The sequence below is a fragment of the Cervus canadensis genome, chromosome 21 (assembly GCF_019320065.1).
Source record: "Cervus canadensis isolate Bull #8, Minnesota chromosome 21, ASM1932006v1, whole genome shotgun sequence".
Classification (NCBI taxonomy): Eukaryota; Metazoa; Chordata; class Mammalia; order Artiodactyla; family Cervidae; genus Cervus; species Cervus canadensis.
In genome coordinates this window covers 30,595,830-30,612,273 of record NC_057406.1, presented here as the reverse complement: position 1 = coordinate 30,612,273, position 16,444 = coordinate 30,595,830, and the positions used below count along the sequence as shown (strand labels likewise).

The window sequence follows — 16,444 nt, the reverse complement described above, 5'->3', positions numbered from 1 at the left end:
AAGATCCTATATGCACCATGCAGCATGGCCAAAAAAAAATTACTAGAGCTATTTTCTGGAAGTTATCCTCGTAAACAATTAGTTGTGAGGCCACTTTACCACATGTTTCTAAAATGGGGATATGTACATTCAACAGTTGACACCACAGAGCAATCATGGAACATATACTTAAGGCATGGATTTTGCTTGAAGATACACTTACTACCCCTACCCACCACCCCATTAACGTCAAATTGGATATATTACTTAGTCATTCAACAAGTATTTGCATTCAGGCAGAATGCTGTTTGCTGGGCAATACTGATTTAGAAAGCAGAGACATCAGTTTGTAAACAAAGTTCTGCATAGTCAAAGGTATGGTTTTTCCAGTAGTCATGTACAGATATGAGAGTTGGATCATAAAGAAGGCTGAGTGCCAAAGAATTGATGCTTTTGAATTGTGGTACTGGAGAAGACTCTAGAAAGTCCCTTGGACTGCAAGGAAGTCAAACCAGTCAATCCTAAAGGAAATCAGTCCTGAATATTCTGAAGGACTAATCCTGAAGCTAAAGCTCCAGTACTTCGGCCACCTGATGAGAAGAGCTGACTTTCTGGAAAAGACCCTGATGCTGGGAAAGACTGAAGGCAGGAGGAGAAGGGGACGACAGAGGATTAGACAGTTGGATAGCATCATTGACTCAATGGACATAAGTTTGAGCAAACTCTGGGAGATAGTGTAAGACAGAGGAGCCTGCTGTGCTGCATTCCATGGAACTGCAAGGAATTGGACGACACTTAGCGACTGAACAACAAAAACAATAACAACTGATTTAGAAAATGGATATGGCTCTTGGTGGTGGTGGGGATTGCAGGATAAAATGCAAAATTTTATACATTTTTAAGTCACAATATAAGATGACAAGAAATTTTGACTTTGTGGGGGACCTCTTTGGATTAAACTGCCAGGTCTATGAAGGTATACATTCACTTCCCTTAAATTTTGAGGATGACTCTAAGGAAAAGCTTGGCGAATAAGTATGGAAAGCTGGAGAAGCATAAGAGAAACAAGCCCTGATAAGGTTTACTGAAGCAGACACAGCAGTATAAGTTCCCTATTGAGCTGTGAGCTTCCAAAACTGTGAGAGGCCAGCAGCCTTCAGGAAATAATATTTTCACTGAAACTAGTGATTGGTTTCTGACCCAAAGAATTCACTGTTCTTATGGCTTTTGATTTAGAAACCTAGACAAAGTATTAAAAAGTAGAGACATGACTTTGGTGACAAAGGCCTGTATAGTCAAAGCTATGGTTTTTCTAGTAGTCATGTGTGGATGTGGGAGTTGGACCATAAAGAAGTCTGAGCGCCAAAAAATTGATGCTTTCGAATTCTGGTTCAGGTCATTAGTGGACCACACTTTGAGAGATTGGGAAGGAAGGCCATGATTAGATCTTTACAAAGATAATTCTGGAAAATGTGGTAGAAAATGAGGAAGACAGTTCAGCCACAGAATCACCAGTTTGCAGGTATCAAAATAGTCTTAGCGAGAGACATGAAGATCATGAATTAAGGCAGCAGCAGTGAGATGGGGAAGGGCTTCCCAGGTGGCACTAGTGGTAAAGAACCTACCTGCTAATGCAGAAGACATAAGAGATGTGGGTTCGATCCCTGGGTGGGGAAAATCCCCTGAAGGAGGGCATGACCACCCACTCCAGTATTCTTGCCTGGAGAATCACACGGACAGAGGAACCACAATGGGCTACAGTCCATAGGGTGGCAAAGACTTGGATATGACTGAAGTAACTTAGCGTGAGCATGCATATATATATATATATATATATATATATATATTTGTTGTTTAGTCGCTAAGTCGTGTCCAACACTTTGCAATCCCACGGACTACAGCACGCCAGACCTCCCTGTCCCTCACTAACTTCTGAAATTTGTCCATATTCATGTACATTGAATCAGTAATGTTATCCAACAACTCATTCTCTGTCTCCCTCTTCTCCTTTTGCCTTCAATCTTTCCCAGCATCAGAATCTTTTCTAATGAGTTGGCTGTTTGCATCAAGTGGCCAAGGTACTGGAGCTTCAGCATCAGTCCCTTCAATGAGTATTCAGCGTTGATTTCCTTTAGGATTGACTGGTTTGATCTTGCTCTCTCTCTATATATAGATAGTCAGCTTGATTTTGTGTGGTCACACTCAGGAGTCTGTCTCTTGGGACTATCTGCACCCCTCAATTTCAATTCGCTCTCCCTAGATGCGCTGGGAGCCTCTGGTCCCTCTAGTGGCTTGTTGACGGGGTCCCTGGGTTCCAGCCACACTCCCCGGATCCCATCCTGGAAGCGCGCTCTCTCCCTGCGCCTGCGTCTGGGCTAACAGCTTCAGGCTGAGCTAGCCGAACTTTCAAAGTCCGCGGGACCGGAGTCTCTGGAGCCCTCCAGGGCGCCGCCCCTCGAGTTCTCGCAGACTCCTAGCGGCCGCGGCTTCCAGATTTCAATCGCCGGCGGAGGCCAGGCCTCACTAGGGGATGCAACGACCTTCCGAGCCGAGGCGCCCGGAGGGAAAGCCCGGGGCTGGCAGGAAAGAGGACGCTCTGCTCCAGAGTCGGAGCGGTCGCCAGGGTTCGGGGTTCGGGTCTGGGGACCAGCTCCAGCTCCCCGCAGCCCTGGAGCTCTGCCCCTCGGGGGTTGCGCACCGAGCCCTGGAGGCCCCAGCTCCCTCCCCCACACCCACCACCTCCCACCCAGGGCTGAGCATCCTTTATCATATCAAAACAGTGGACGAAAACAATGGTTATTTCAAGTTGACAGCGCGATGACCCCTGATAAAAGCGAGTGTTAATTACAATAGTTGCCTGGAACAAAGTTTACCGCTTGCATCAAGAAGAGGGGGGGTTAGATCTTGTGGGGTGAGTGTATTTTAAACACGTGATCGCCTTGAGACTTTGCGATCTCTCTGGGGGAGGGAGGGCAACAGTGAGGGTAACTGTCTGTAAAACAGTGGAAGAAAAAGCCCCAGTTTCGGGGGGGCAGGTGTTAAGGGTCCCCTTTTGGGAGCGCGGTGCCGAGCACAGAACACCAAGTTTCCCTAATTATTCAGCTGGAGCCCGCCTCGCAAGGCGAGACATTCTCACAGCACGAATCCAGCCCGGCAGCCGGCTGCTCCGGGTGAAATGAGCCCTTCATTTTCCCGATCAGCTCAGGAGGGGAAATAGTGAAACCCCCAAATCCGCTTCCTTACGTGTTGCTAAAAGGGCACACGCAGAGCCTAGGGGGTGGGGAAATTACAAGTGCAAGTGACTTTGGGTATACTAAGGTTAGTGATTCCCCCCCACCCCCGTTATCTGGGGATAACGGAATCGTAGGTTGTAAGTTTCAGTGTCTAATGAGTTGCGGGGGGCGCACATCACTCGTAAAGTCCTTGTCAGGCGCGCCCCAAGTTTGTGGCTCGGGCGCGGACGGCTGGGCCGAGCGGGGGTGGGGAGGGTCTCCAGTCCCAGGCTTTGCGCTCGGGGCTTCTGCTCAGTTTCCTGCCTCGGAGTGGCCGCGTCCGCCCCAGCCCAGAGGAGTGTGTGCAATCCAGAAACTCGATAGGAGGCAGCAGCTGATCACCCACCGCCCTAAAAATAATCCGCTCGGCGCCCGGCGCGCTTCGGCCGGGGGAAGGAAAGCGCTGGCTTCGGGGTGAGTGAGTCCGTGTCTTTTTCATAAATCTCATTTCAAGAGTTTCAAGGATAACACTCAGTTGTCGATTTTGATCTAACAGCAAGCGGAAGGCTCCCGCGTGCTCTCGCAGCGCTTCGCCGTCTCTATTTCTAGGATCGAAGCGACCGGGCCCCAGCCCTGGGGAAGAGAGGGCGTGGGGATCAGGTTTCCAGCTGGACTTAACAAAACTCTGGCCGGCTCCTGCTTAAACCAAGTGGATAGAGTGCGAGGAGTTAATACAATTGTGTTTTGTTTTTCCTTTTAGATATTTCCCGTCTTGTTCACGAAGTAACTTTCTGCTTAATTTCTGTCCTTCTTTGCTTTGTAGGAGTTCTGCGTCCGGCTTTGAAATTTATACTTAAAGACAGAGTAGGAAGCTGGTGTTTTGAAGGTAAAGCAAGTGCACCAGTGGGGGTTTGAAGCAACGTCAAGCCATTGCCCAAGGTATCTATTTGTTGCTTTATTTCTACAGATTGCGATTAAAAAAAAAAAAAAGTCACTAGAGTGTCTGTGTAAGGAATCTTATCTACTTAGTAGCTCCAACATTTCCTTTGGTGTGCAACAGAACTTTGATGGGTGCGTTGAGATCAGACACTTAATCAGATGTCTGTCCTTGTTGCTAATGATTTCCTGCTTGGTTCTGTAGTTCATATATAAATAGACCGATATCTTTTAATTCATGTTTTATAAACCATGGACTGAATAACTTCAAATAACTTATTATTAAATATTAACATTGGTTTTCCTAAGTGATCCGATCCTGAGCATACCTGAGATGATGATAAAGCCCTGAATGAGTTCTTTGAAATGTCGTGTTTCTGTCTCACAGTGTAATTTGGTTAATCTCTGAATAGGTAAAGGATGAATTATTTTGTGTGTGAGAATGAAAGCTTTTATATTGCATTTAGTGTGCTTTCTTCAGGGGTCCCCAGCTTGTTAAATTCTCTCTGATTACTCTTCTGTCAGAACTGATACTGTTTGCTGGGTGAACAGTGAAGAGTGCTAGTTTTCACTTTACTTTATATTCATCAACTGCATCCAAATGTTTTCAGTCCTGAGGGTGTGGAACTTTATAAGATGCATTTCAAGGCATCAGAACACTGAGGGTAGTATCCATGAAATCATAAATTTGGTCACCAAGACCTGTAGAAAGTTCTGTTCTACAGACCATTATTGTAATCAGAGTTTCACTTTTGGTGTTTGTGTTTCAAGTTCACTCGGTCAAATTCTCCAACCCTATCAACTGTCATAAACACTTGAACGTCCTTCTGTGGATTTATGTTTGTGGGGAGAAGAATGTCCTGTCTTCTTCTCTGGCCTGCTTCCCTCTCTCTCCTCTTTGATGCTGGGGCCTGTCAGTGTTGGCTGAACTAGAAAGCTGGAAGGGGCGGGGCTGTAGGGTGTCACGTGATTTATCTGGGGAGAGCAGCAATTTATACCTTCCCAAAGTATCCCCAACTTAACCTGGGTTCCTGGAGGGAAACCCTGAATAACAGTTGGAGATTTAAGAATTAGTTTTAAAATCCTGATTGAATAAAATGCCTCAGGTGAACACAAATAATGTCAACAGGTCTAGAATAAGTTTACTTTTTCCCTGTCTTTATTCATGCTGAGTTGTAAGAAGAGTTGGCTGTTAAGAGTGTGCCACGTGCAGGCTAGGTGTCTGGAGGAGGGGGGACTAAGGGGCAAGGGGAAGAGGATGAAAGAAGAGGCAGAGGAAAAAGCAAAAGGAGAGATGCCGTGAGAGACAGTGAGCAGGTTGGGAGCCAAGGGGAAATGTGAGGTTTAAGATTATGGCAGAAGGAAAACATCATTCTAAAGTTTTTCCTCTACCCATATGCACTTTAATGAGATGATGTATTATTATTATGTATTTCCCAGTCTTTGGAATCATAATCTTTACATTATACCAAGACCATTTGGGTTTTGTCTAGTCTGATTTATACAGCCTAAGACCATAAGGACTGTTTCTGCCATGGGCACCGTTGAATTCCTGGTGCTCAGGGCATGGTCAGCATCAATAAATATTTTTACACTTAATTCATGCCTGAAGTCCCAGACATCAAGTGCATCGCTAAAAATGTTCTTGGATTTTTTCAGGTTATTGTGTTTCTCTGATATTTTCTTTCCACAGTTATACAGATTTATCCAGAGGTTAATTGGTAGGTTTCAGGATTGATTAGACAACAGGCAGGCAGTGCTAAGCTAATTAAGTATATATATATGTTTTGCAAATTCAGATTATGTTTTAGCAGCTGCCTTAATGATCATGATGAAATATCAAGTCTTAGCATTGAATATAGCACTGAAATATAGCACTGAAATACTATAGCTTTCAATAACATTATAAAACTAGTTTAAGAAAAATGGGAAACCCCAATGGCTCAAGAGGTAAAGAATCCACTTGCAGTGCAGGAGATGCAGGAGATTTGATTCTTGGGTCAGGAAGATCCCCTGGAGAAGGAAATGGCAACCTATTCTAGTATTCTTGCCTGGGAAATCCCATGAACAGAGGAGCCTGGCGGGCTACAGTTCATGGGGTCACAAGAGTCAGACACGACTGAGCATGCACATGCAACGAGAAAAAAAAAAGTAAGCAAAGAAAAAAATAAAGCAAAAAGAATTTCCCAGTTAGTTCTAGGAAACAGTTTATGCATGCCTTTCAATTAAGTGAGCTTAAAGTTTCCTTTTATCATTTCTATTAAGTAAAGGAAATAGTCTTAAAAATTCCATTACAAGCTATTTTTTCCAGTTTCTGTTTCCTCTATTTTTATCAGAAATATCTAACATATAATTATAAAACTCAGAACTTCCATTTTATTGATAGTTTAAAAACCTCAAGTCCTTTTGATTCTCTTATTAAGCTTCGAATCTTAACAGTTGGTAAGGATTTGGCAAGTGTATAAGCTGATCTTGAGGTTTTTTTTTTTAATATAACATTTTTTAAAAAAGATGAAAAAAGGTCTCAACTAGAGAGCGTATAAAAAAGTATTTCCAGAAATAATGTATGAGAAGAATTCCATATGACCGTTGACAGACTGTCAACACACAGACTTTCTAACTAGTTCTATTCATATGTTTTATAAAAATTTAGTTTAAAATTTGGTTTCTCCAATAGTTTGCCTGCTGTTGCCTATCTTTTCTGTGTAATACCCTTTGTTTTTTTCTAGGAAGCTATATGATTCCTGGCCATTGCTAAATCAATTATGAATGAAAGGGAAGAGAGAAGAGGTGCTTACTTTAGTTATCCAAATTGTTGCCAACCTTGAATAATCTAATTCAGAATCCAGGGTGACATAAATATGGAAAAGAAACAAAGTCCAGGGAGGTTGAAATCATAAAATGCTACTTATTTTAATATGAATAGATAAGAAGTTTCTTTAAAAAATATGTCGGGAGCTATATGATGGAGTGGAATGAACATGGCTTATAGTCAGACACATGTGGGTATGGCTTCCGGCTACTCTACTGGTTGGGAAGTTACTGAACCCGTCTGAACACCCAGATCATCATCTGTAAAATTCGAAGAGCTCCACAGATACTGCTTCATTGTTCTGGGGGCTTAAATGGTGTATGCAGAGTTCGCAGAATTTAGTAGGTGCTAAATAAATAGTGCTGCAGTCCATGCGGGGGACTGCTCTGTCCATGGTGTGCTGCGGTCCATGGGGTCACCACGAGTCAGAGATGACTGAGCGACTAAACAACAATAGCAACAAATAAATGGTAGGCATTATAAAGAAGTTTTCTGAATGCTAAAACTCTTGGTGGCATTTTACAGTAGTTTTTTTTGGATGAAATAGACCCTTGCTTTTTAGACTATCTGTTTCAGCACAACAGTAAGAATTCATTTAAAATGTAAGTCAGAGTTTGTCACGCCTCTCATCTCCACCAAGCCGGAGTAGAAGCTCCATCCCCCACGACGGCTAAGAAGACCTCCGCTTCTTCCCCCAGCTTGTCCACCTCTCCTCTGATGGAATACAGCCTTCCAATAAAAAGGCATCCTTTGTTTCCAAACTTGAGTCGAGTGTGTTTCATGTAAAAATATTGTCTGATTCTGGGAGCTGTGTAGTTTCATTATCTTGTCATTTGAATTATATTTAATTGGTCTTAAACACTTGATTTTACTGTTGTTCAGAGAAAGGCTGTATGCTGGTGGCCTCCACATTGCTCCCTTGGTATTACTATTTCCTGCAGTGAATGAAATGCTACAGTAAATTGTGTTCAGCTGAAGTTGTTTGTGAAAGCATTTTCAATGAATGACTGTGGGAAAGGATTTGATATTATAGCGTTTTGACTTTTCTGTCAGTTTCATCTTCCCCCTCCTTTTTCTGGATAAACAACCATTTTTGGTTCTTGATAATTTGTTTAGACAAACACTCCTTGGAGGTAGCACTGTTGGTAGATATCAGTTATAATGTATTTTCCAAATTAAAATGGAATATTTTAATCAGGAAAAAAACTATTGACAAGTGGACCTTATGGGATGTATAAGGCCTTTCTAAGTAACTCTCAGATAACTTTGACCATAAAAGTTTCCTATTTCTTCAGCTACAAAGATAAAAGGGATTGATTTTATAAAATAATACCTCTTTAAGGCTATATCCCTCGTAGCTCAGTTGGTAAAGAATCTGCCTGCAATGCAGGAGTCTGCCTGCAATGCAGTAGACCTGGGTTCGATTCCTGAGTCCAGAAGATCCCCTGGAGAAGGAAATGGCAACCCATTCCAGTATTCTTGCCTGGAAAATCCCGTAGACAGAGGAGCCTGGTGGGCCACAGTCCATGGGGTCACAAGAGTTGGACATGACTTAGCGACTAAACCACCACCACCAAGGCTATAATTTAATGAAGGAGAATTTTGTAGTAAGAGGCTTTTCTTCCTTTCTCTCCCTTTTAGAGTGAACTATATAAGAAGAAATGAGCCTTTCATTCTGCGGTAACAACATTTCTTCCTATAATATCTATGATGGTGTGTTACAAAATCCCTGCTTTGTGGATGCCCTCAACCTGGTTCCTCATGTCTTCCTGCTGTTTATCACTTTCCCAATATTGTTTATTGGTAAGTAACATACTGTCCTACAGTTCACCACCTAATGGTTACTTTTTAATGGCTTGAGATTAGGTGTAACATTGATGTAGCTTCTCCAGTGTGAGAACTAGCATGTAAGTTTATGGGAAAAGAATGAGCAAGTGTTATATTTTCTGTTTTCCAATTACTTATGTTTTTGGCACTTGATATTCTGTAGGTAAGCTTCCCTGTTTGCTCCTGCCTGCCAATGTAGGAGACTTGGGTTCATTCCCTGGGTGGGGAAGATCCCCTGGAGAAGGAAATGGCAACCCACTCCAGTATTCTTGCCTGGGAAATGCCATGGACGGAGGAGCCTTGTGGGCTATACAGTACATGGGTTTGCAAAGAGTCGGACATGGCTTAGCAACTAAAGAAAAACAAAATTCTATAGATAAATAACAAAATTATTATTTTTTTATTCTATTTATTTTTTTAACCATGAGGCATATGGGATCTTAGTTCACTGACCATGGATCGAACCCAAGGCCCCTGCACTGGAAGCCCAGAGTTTTAGCCACTGGACAGCCAGGAAAGTTCCCACAAGCCTTCTTAGAAATGGACTTTAAGTAGCAGCAGCTTCTAAAAAGAGGGGAAAAAATTATCTGAGATAGATCAAAAGTATTTGTTGCGTGCTTTCTTTGTGCTGGGTGAAGAGAATGGAAAATGGGTAAAACACAGTACCTGCTTGGAATAGTCGCAGGAGTTTTCCAGTGAGACAGTAGGTAAAAAAATCAAAAGAAATGCCTGTACCACCTTGTAAACACGTTTACAGATACAGGAACAGATTATCCTGAGCTTTAACCCACTGGAGCAACTAATTCTCAAGGCTGGTGGGGACTATGCATAGAGAGACATGTTTGGGGACTTGAAAGATACAGAGAGTGCATGTAAAAGTAGGGTGTGTTTCAGGTAAAAGGAGTACATGAGCAAACTATTTAGCAAGAAGTTAACAATATGGTTTGCCTATTTTAAAGTTTGAATGTTTATACACACAAAATCCAGTTATTTAGAGCACTTATGTATAATTTGTGCAACTTTTCCAAAACAACCAAAATAGACCTTAGAGCATTTTAAAATTATAAAATATTTTTTCATATATAAAAATGCATAGACTAATGTAACAAACATCTATTACCAAAGTCACTTTAAGGGATCTCATCCAATAAATACCATTTCCTGACCCACTTACTTTTCCCACATCCTCTCTTCCTATCCTTTTTCATAATGGAGAAATGATCAGACTGATTAAGAAATCCAGCATAATTTAAGGATCTGCTTTAAACAAAGGTTTAAAAATAATTTGTAAGCTTCTTTTTCTTCATTGAACAAATCTTAATATAGAGATTGCTATGAGCCTGGCATTCTAACAGTGACCAAAGGGTTTCAGTTATATGACATACATTATGTAGAGGCTAACATAACTCTTGGTATGTAATTATTCACTGCAAACAAATGCATAGACATAAAATATATTGGGACCAGAGTGGCCATACACTTATTGTTGAATGTGTGGTGACAAATTTGTAACACATTAAGAATGTCCTCTGGACACAATTTTTGAGGCTCTAGCCTACTGTGTTCCCTCTTTGCCTGGCAAAGAAATAAAGCCACTCTTTTCTTCTCCATTAGAAAAAAAGAATGCCCTTAAGCCCAAAGTAGAGCATTATTTTTTATTGTATTTCTATGGTTAATAATTCCTTTTTGACATCCAGTTAACTTACTAAGAGCAGTTGTTATGGCAGTGTTGTTCGCATTTCTAGCATGGAACACAGAAGCTTGCAAAAGGGTATTTGAATCAATGGAATTGAAACTACCGTTGTCAAAGAGAAATGGCTAAAAATGCAGACTATTTATAATGTTGGCTATTTGGGTTAGTGAGAAACCACAAATAAATCTCAAAGAAGTATCAGGTATAAGGAAAATTACAGAGATGCAAAGAAGGCCAGAGCCTGCCTGCAAGAGTTTAATAGCATAAATTATAGTAGAATATGTTAAATGTAACTAATTTTCAAATAATGAAGTTCTTTTCGGAATAATTTAGAGGTGAATCAGTATTCTTTTCAAAGAATGCTTCAGGAGTCCATTTTGTCCAGAGACAGAAATTTCTTCTTTCAGTACTTTTAGCACTCATACCCCTCCCAACCCTGTTCATTCTTGAAGTTTATGGGACTTCTCTCTATTTGAAAAGTTGAGGGAAAAAAAACAAAAAACAATGGTGAGAAGAGACACAAGTAGGGTCTTGTCTTAGCACGTCATATATGAGTTGGCATTATGCTGTTTTTGAGGGGAACCAACAAAATTTTCTAACATATAATCTGGTAACTTAATTTTTTTCTTCAATGAAGAGCTAAAGGTGAACCTGTAATGTTCTTGAGCCTCCTTAAAGTCCCATCAATGAACAAAGCTTTAGCTTTCTTTCAGAAAATATCAGTAGTATTGCTGAATGGTGCCGGCTGAGTCATAGGTTATCATTTTTGTTCCATGACATGCATGTGGGTAAGAGTTGACACAGCCAGTGGGCCCTGTATCTTGTCACCAAGTGTGGCCATTGTATTTTTTTGGCTAGGCCTCCCACAGATCCCATCTTTTAAAAGATTTGAGACTTTGAATTGCTTTTATTAACATCATCACTAATTTATTTTTCTTTCGAATGAATGAGATCTGTCAATAAGAATTGTGATGAGCATGAAATAACCAGGTTGTCACCCAGAGTTTGTTATTCCTGAGCTAGACAACAAAGTTGATGTATTAACTTAGGCAAGCTTGGAAAAATCCTTTGAAATTATTCTTTTTTTTTTTTTCTAGCATGACAAAAATAGAGAAGGATTTCTGTTGCTACCCTAGAAAGAAATAAGGTTTCAGGACCCCCTCTCCCCTACCCGCAAAGCATATCACAATGTAAATTATTTCCGTGATTATAGTTGATTCCTTATTTCCTTACCTTTTCCTCTTTTTTTCAGGGTGGGGGAGTCAAAGCTCGAAGGTACAAATTCATCACAACACATGGCTTCATTTTCCTGGACACAACCTGAGATGGATCCTTACATTTGCCCTCCTGTTTGTGCATGTTTGTGAAATAGCGGAAGGCATTGTTTCAGATTCGTAAGTGACTCCATTTAGTTCATGGGATAACGCTATCCTAGTGGACATGTTGATATGGATAGTAGCTAAGAGCGTACCAAGTCAGCCTTAACTTTTTGGTTATAACGTATTAGGCGCCACAGCAGTCACCCATTTTATGCAGTAAACATGCATATTGTCCTGTGTTCAGTACTGTATCCTTTCTCTGCTAACACAAGGTCAGATCCCTGGGGTCTGTGATCACTGCTATGCTTTCTGTTTCTTTACATAGCGCTGGCAGAAAGTTTTCTCCATTTAAACACCTCAATGATTATCTTATTTTTCAGAACAAATATAAATGGTAAGAATGATTGTTGTATTAACATAGAGCTCTAACTGGCATATTTGTTGTTCAGTCACTAAGTCATGTCCTACTCCTTGCGACCCCATGGTCTGCAGCATGCCAGGCTCCCCTGTCCTTCATTATCTCTCAGAATTTGCTCAGATTCATATCCAGTGAGTTGGTGATGTTATCTAACCTTCTCATCCTGTCGCCCCTTTCTCCTCCTGACCTCAATCTTTAAGAGCATCAGGGTCCTTTCCAATGAGTTGGCTCTTCACATCAGGTGGCCAAAGTATTGGAGCTTCAGCTGCAGCATCAGTCCTTCCAATGAATGTTCAAGGTTGATTTTCTTTAGGATTGACTGTTTTGATCTTGCCATCCAAGTCTAATATATTTATGTATAAATATATAACCAGTTCTCAGATATTTTGATTTATTTTGTAAAACTGCAGAGATAGATGAGGCAGGCATTAAAAGAGTTTGAGAGTCAATGAGGATATGACTACAAATTGAGGCAGAGTACATAATTATTTCAAAATCATGATTTGTTATAAAACCCCTATTTTTAAAGGAATTTTGTCTTTCTTATAAAAGAAGTTTATATTAAGCAGTTAGAATGTAATGAATTCTATTTATAAAGCTGAACATAATGCATGATAATACTTTTATTATATAGTAATAGAAAATAAACTAAAGTAATAGGAAAACTTTGATTATTACACTAAATGGTGTATCTTTCATTGAAGAATTGATAGGAAAAGATCTTTAAAGTCTACGAACTGAAAGCTTCAAAACTCATTTTCTTCTTATCTAATAAGAACCTCCCCTGACATCTGTTTATGTTTTTCTCTTGCAATTAACAAGGAGTGAAACTTGGAGACTTTTGTCATGGAGTCATCTATTTTGTAATGTTTTATGACAGTTCTTTGCATATATGTGCATATCTTAGTTTCTGATTAAAAGGAAGATTAAAGACCCTAAGTCTCCTCTCCAAGCATTTAGAAGCTTATCAGCCATTATTTTATTGAGAATTGCTTACAACTCTTTGGCATATTTATATTATGTTGTATTAGCATAGCCAATTTTAGTCTTCATTTTTTAATTCCCTTACCATATGGGCTGACTCTCCATGTTGTTATGTGTTTGTATAAAGTGGAAGATAGTAGAAGTCTCATGAGTCCTATGGCTCTTCCTTTCCAGCCTCATGTTTGATGTGTAGGTTCGGAGACTTTAGGACAGAGGCTGAGGACATGTACTTATGGGGGAAATCTGTTTCACAGCAGTTGTGATGCAAGAGACCCATGCTTAAAATAAGCAGAATTACCCTCTTGATCTTGTGTACCCTCTCCTATTCTTTACTACAGACTCTTATCCTTGCCCTTTTCATCCAGAACTCCTAAAAAGATGTCTTTCAGGGACTTCTCTGATGGTCCAGTGGTTAAGGCTTTGCATTCCAATGCTGGGGGCATGGGTTTGATCCCTGGTCAGGGAACTAAGATCCCTGCAAGCTATAAGGCAAGACCAGGGGGGAAAAAAGACATCCTCCAGTATTTCTGAATAACTGGAAGATTTAGTTTGGTTTCTCTCTTATCTTGTCCTAGTCTGGAAGCTGCTTCTACAAGAATGCCAAAGAATATTAATGACACTTTCATGGGTATTTTTTCCTCTTTAACACACTTATTATATTAAGACCCTACTGATTATGCCTTCCTTCTTTCCTTCTTTCTTTTTTTTAAAACAAAACTCTATGAACTATTTTTTACTTAAAATAGCACAGATGTTCACTGTAGTTTCACTGTAAGTGAAATAATGCAAAAGACTTTCCTAATTGAAGATTGGATTTTCTTTATTAATAGTAATACAAATATTAAAGCTATTGATTTTTCTTTTGAAACATCCTGTTTTACACAGGTTTTCATAAGAAGTGTTCTTTCTTTTACTTCTGTCTGAATAATTTGTCATTCTGATGGAGAAACTCTCCTAGGCCTAGGAATCATTTTTAGTTTGCTCTTCAGTGTAATTTGATTAGTTTATTACTAAAGCATGTCATTCGTTAAATGAATGCCTTTGGGAATTTATTAGCATTTTCAAGATAGTCAAATATTTGTTTAATTAATATAATTAATAAGCATTAAGAACTAATATATTTTTTTTTAGAAGACAAACTTTTATTGAATTTACTGATTGGATTACTGAAGTCCTTGTCTTGATTATTTTTTACTATTTAATTCTTCAAATTATAAAAGTGTGCATTAAAATCACTATTATTGTGTTTTCATTTAGGTTTTTATTTTCCATCATTTTCTCTTTTTTGAAATTGTTTGTTTTCTGGGATATATAGTTTTTGGTTTTCTCTTGAACTTTCCTGACTAAAGATTTTCTACCATAATGGGATGTATATGCTTCAATACTATATATCTACCATTTGATTATATATACCAGAATACTAAAGTCTGCAAATTATTCTCTAAAAATAGTAGTGTAGTGTATTATTAGTTGTTTAGTCGTGTCCGACTCTTTGTGACCCCGTGGATTGTGGCCCGCCAGACTCCTCTGTCCATGGGATTCTCCAGGCAAGAACACTGGTCTGGATTGCCATTCCCTTTTCCAAAAAATAGTAGAGGTTAAAGGAAAGAATAGGGTTTGGGGCACCACTCAAACCCTATACCACTTTGTAAGGAGAGCAGTAACACTACGAAAGGAATCAATAAAAGCACTAGTATGGTTAAAAATCACTAAAAAAGAAATGCTATAAATATAAACCTCACTGTAGCTTCTGCTGTCTTTATTAAGCCTTCATTACTGCCTTCCTTACTGCTGTTTTTCTTTTTCTAACATCTTGAATTGACTACTTAATTTATTTATTATAATAATTTCACATTGAATTTGTTTAAGATTACAAACTTTCTTCTGGGTATGGTTTTAAACTGCATTATATAGGCCATCACAGATTATATGCTTATTTAAAAATTTTCTAAATATTAATTATTTTTTAAATTCTTTCTTTTGTTTAATAATTAAAGAGTATTAGAAGCATTTTAAATTTTTTACTGATGAAATATTTATTTTCTATTTTTCTTTTTGATTATTTGAACTATTTCTGAGAGGTGGTGGGGGGTTTGTAAGCCAACTCTTACATGCTCATAATATTATCACATTTTCATTATCCTGTCTGTATTCATAACTCCAAATCTCTGCATACACTTGCCTGTTAGACAGCGTCTTTTGCAGATTTATTAGAAACTTCACAATCCACACATTCCTGTTGAAACGTGTTAGCTTCCTCTCTCCAATGGGCTTTTCCTCTCAAAATCTTACTTGGTCGTACCATCATCTACTCAAGCACCCTGGGGATTATTCGCCCCATTGCCATCACCATCACAGTCATACTCAAACACTGTTAAAAGTCCTATCCATGTTGACAGTTTTTTCCAAAGGTATTATTTCCTCCATGTTACTGCTGCCAAAGCTTCACTTGGGCTTTCATCATCTCTCATCTGGCCTCTCCCCATAGCTTCCTAACTACTTTCCTTCCTTTGTGTCTCTCCTCTCACCTCAAACACGTATTACCTGTCAACTCCATTATCGATACTACTAGTACCAGATTGATCTGTTTCTAAAACCCTAATCTGATGGTCCCACTTCCTTGTTAAAGTATTTGTGTTTTCTGCAAGATTAGGTTTCAGCTCCTTACCACAGCACATGAAGACTTTCATAATATATCCAAACTCAAACTTTCTATTTAAGGGACATTAAACTGCTTGGAATTTTGCCCATTCTATTCCCTGCTTATTAAGTGTTCTTCCACCAGTTTCCTGATGAGTGGATTCCCTTTTATATTTCAGTTCCCATTGTCAGCTATACCTCTCCTGAAATGACCTTCCCAAATTGTTTCTCTTTCCCGCATTCTCAAACTACTTACTTTCTTCTTAATATCATTTGTGTACTAATACATTTAAATCATTTGAGAAAATGTAAATGTTTAGCTGTATGGCATTTTTAATACAAATGGAATTGAGGGCTATCTGCACATTGTCCTGGCATATTTCTGATCTAACTGAAGCTCTTTGTTGCCCTCAGAATGAAGTGTCGTGTCCTTGCAGTCACACTGAATTGCTTGAAGTACCCTTGAATGTATGGGCTTCCCAGGTGGCTCAGTGGTGAAGAACCTGCCTACCAATGTAGGAGATGTGGGTTCGATCCCTGGGTCGGGAAGATCCGGTGGAGGAGGAAATGGCAACCCCACTCCAGTATTCTTGTCTGGAGGACCCCATGGACAGAGGAGTCTGG

At 39.7% G+C, this 16,444-nt stretch overlaps 1 protein-coding gene across 6 annotated transcripts in view; it reads left to right on the top strand.

Annotated features, from left to right (window-relative positions):
- Nucleotides 1–2,996: 2,996 nt before the first annotated feature.
- ABCC9 (ATP binding cassette subfamily C member 9) overlaps nt 2,997–16,444 on the top strand; it is a 149,119-nt gene continuing 135,671 nt past the window's right edge. The window contains exons 1-4 of one of the 6 annotated variants that reach the window (XM_043440114.1): nt 2,997–3,665; nt 4,015–4,130; nt 8,581–8,742; nt 11,712–11,853. In XM_043440114.1, coding sequence (XP_043296049.1) covers nt 8,601–8,742; nt 11,712–11,853 — 284 coding nt within the window. In that variant the 5' untranslated portion in view covers nt 2,997–3,665; nt 4,015–4,130; nt 8,581–8,600. Of the gene's footprint in view, nt 3,666–3,746; nt 3,919–4,014; nt 4,131–8,580; nt 8,743–11,711; nt 11,854–16,444 lie in introns of those variants that run through there. The other 5 variants (XM_043440110.1, XM_043440109.1, XM_043440112.1 and 2 more) reach the window with 5 other exon arrangements.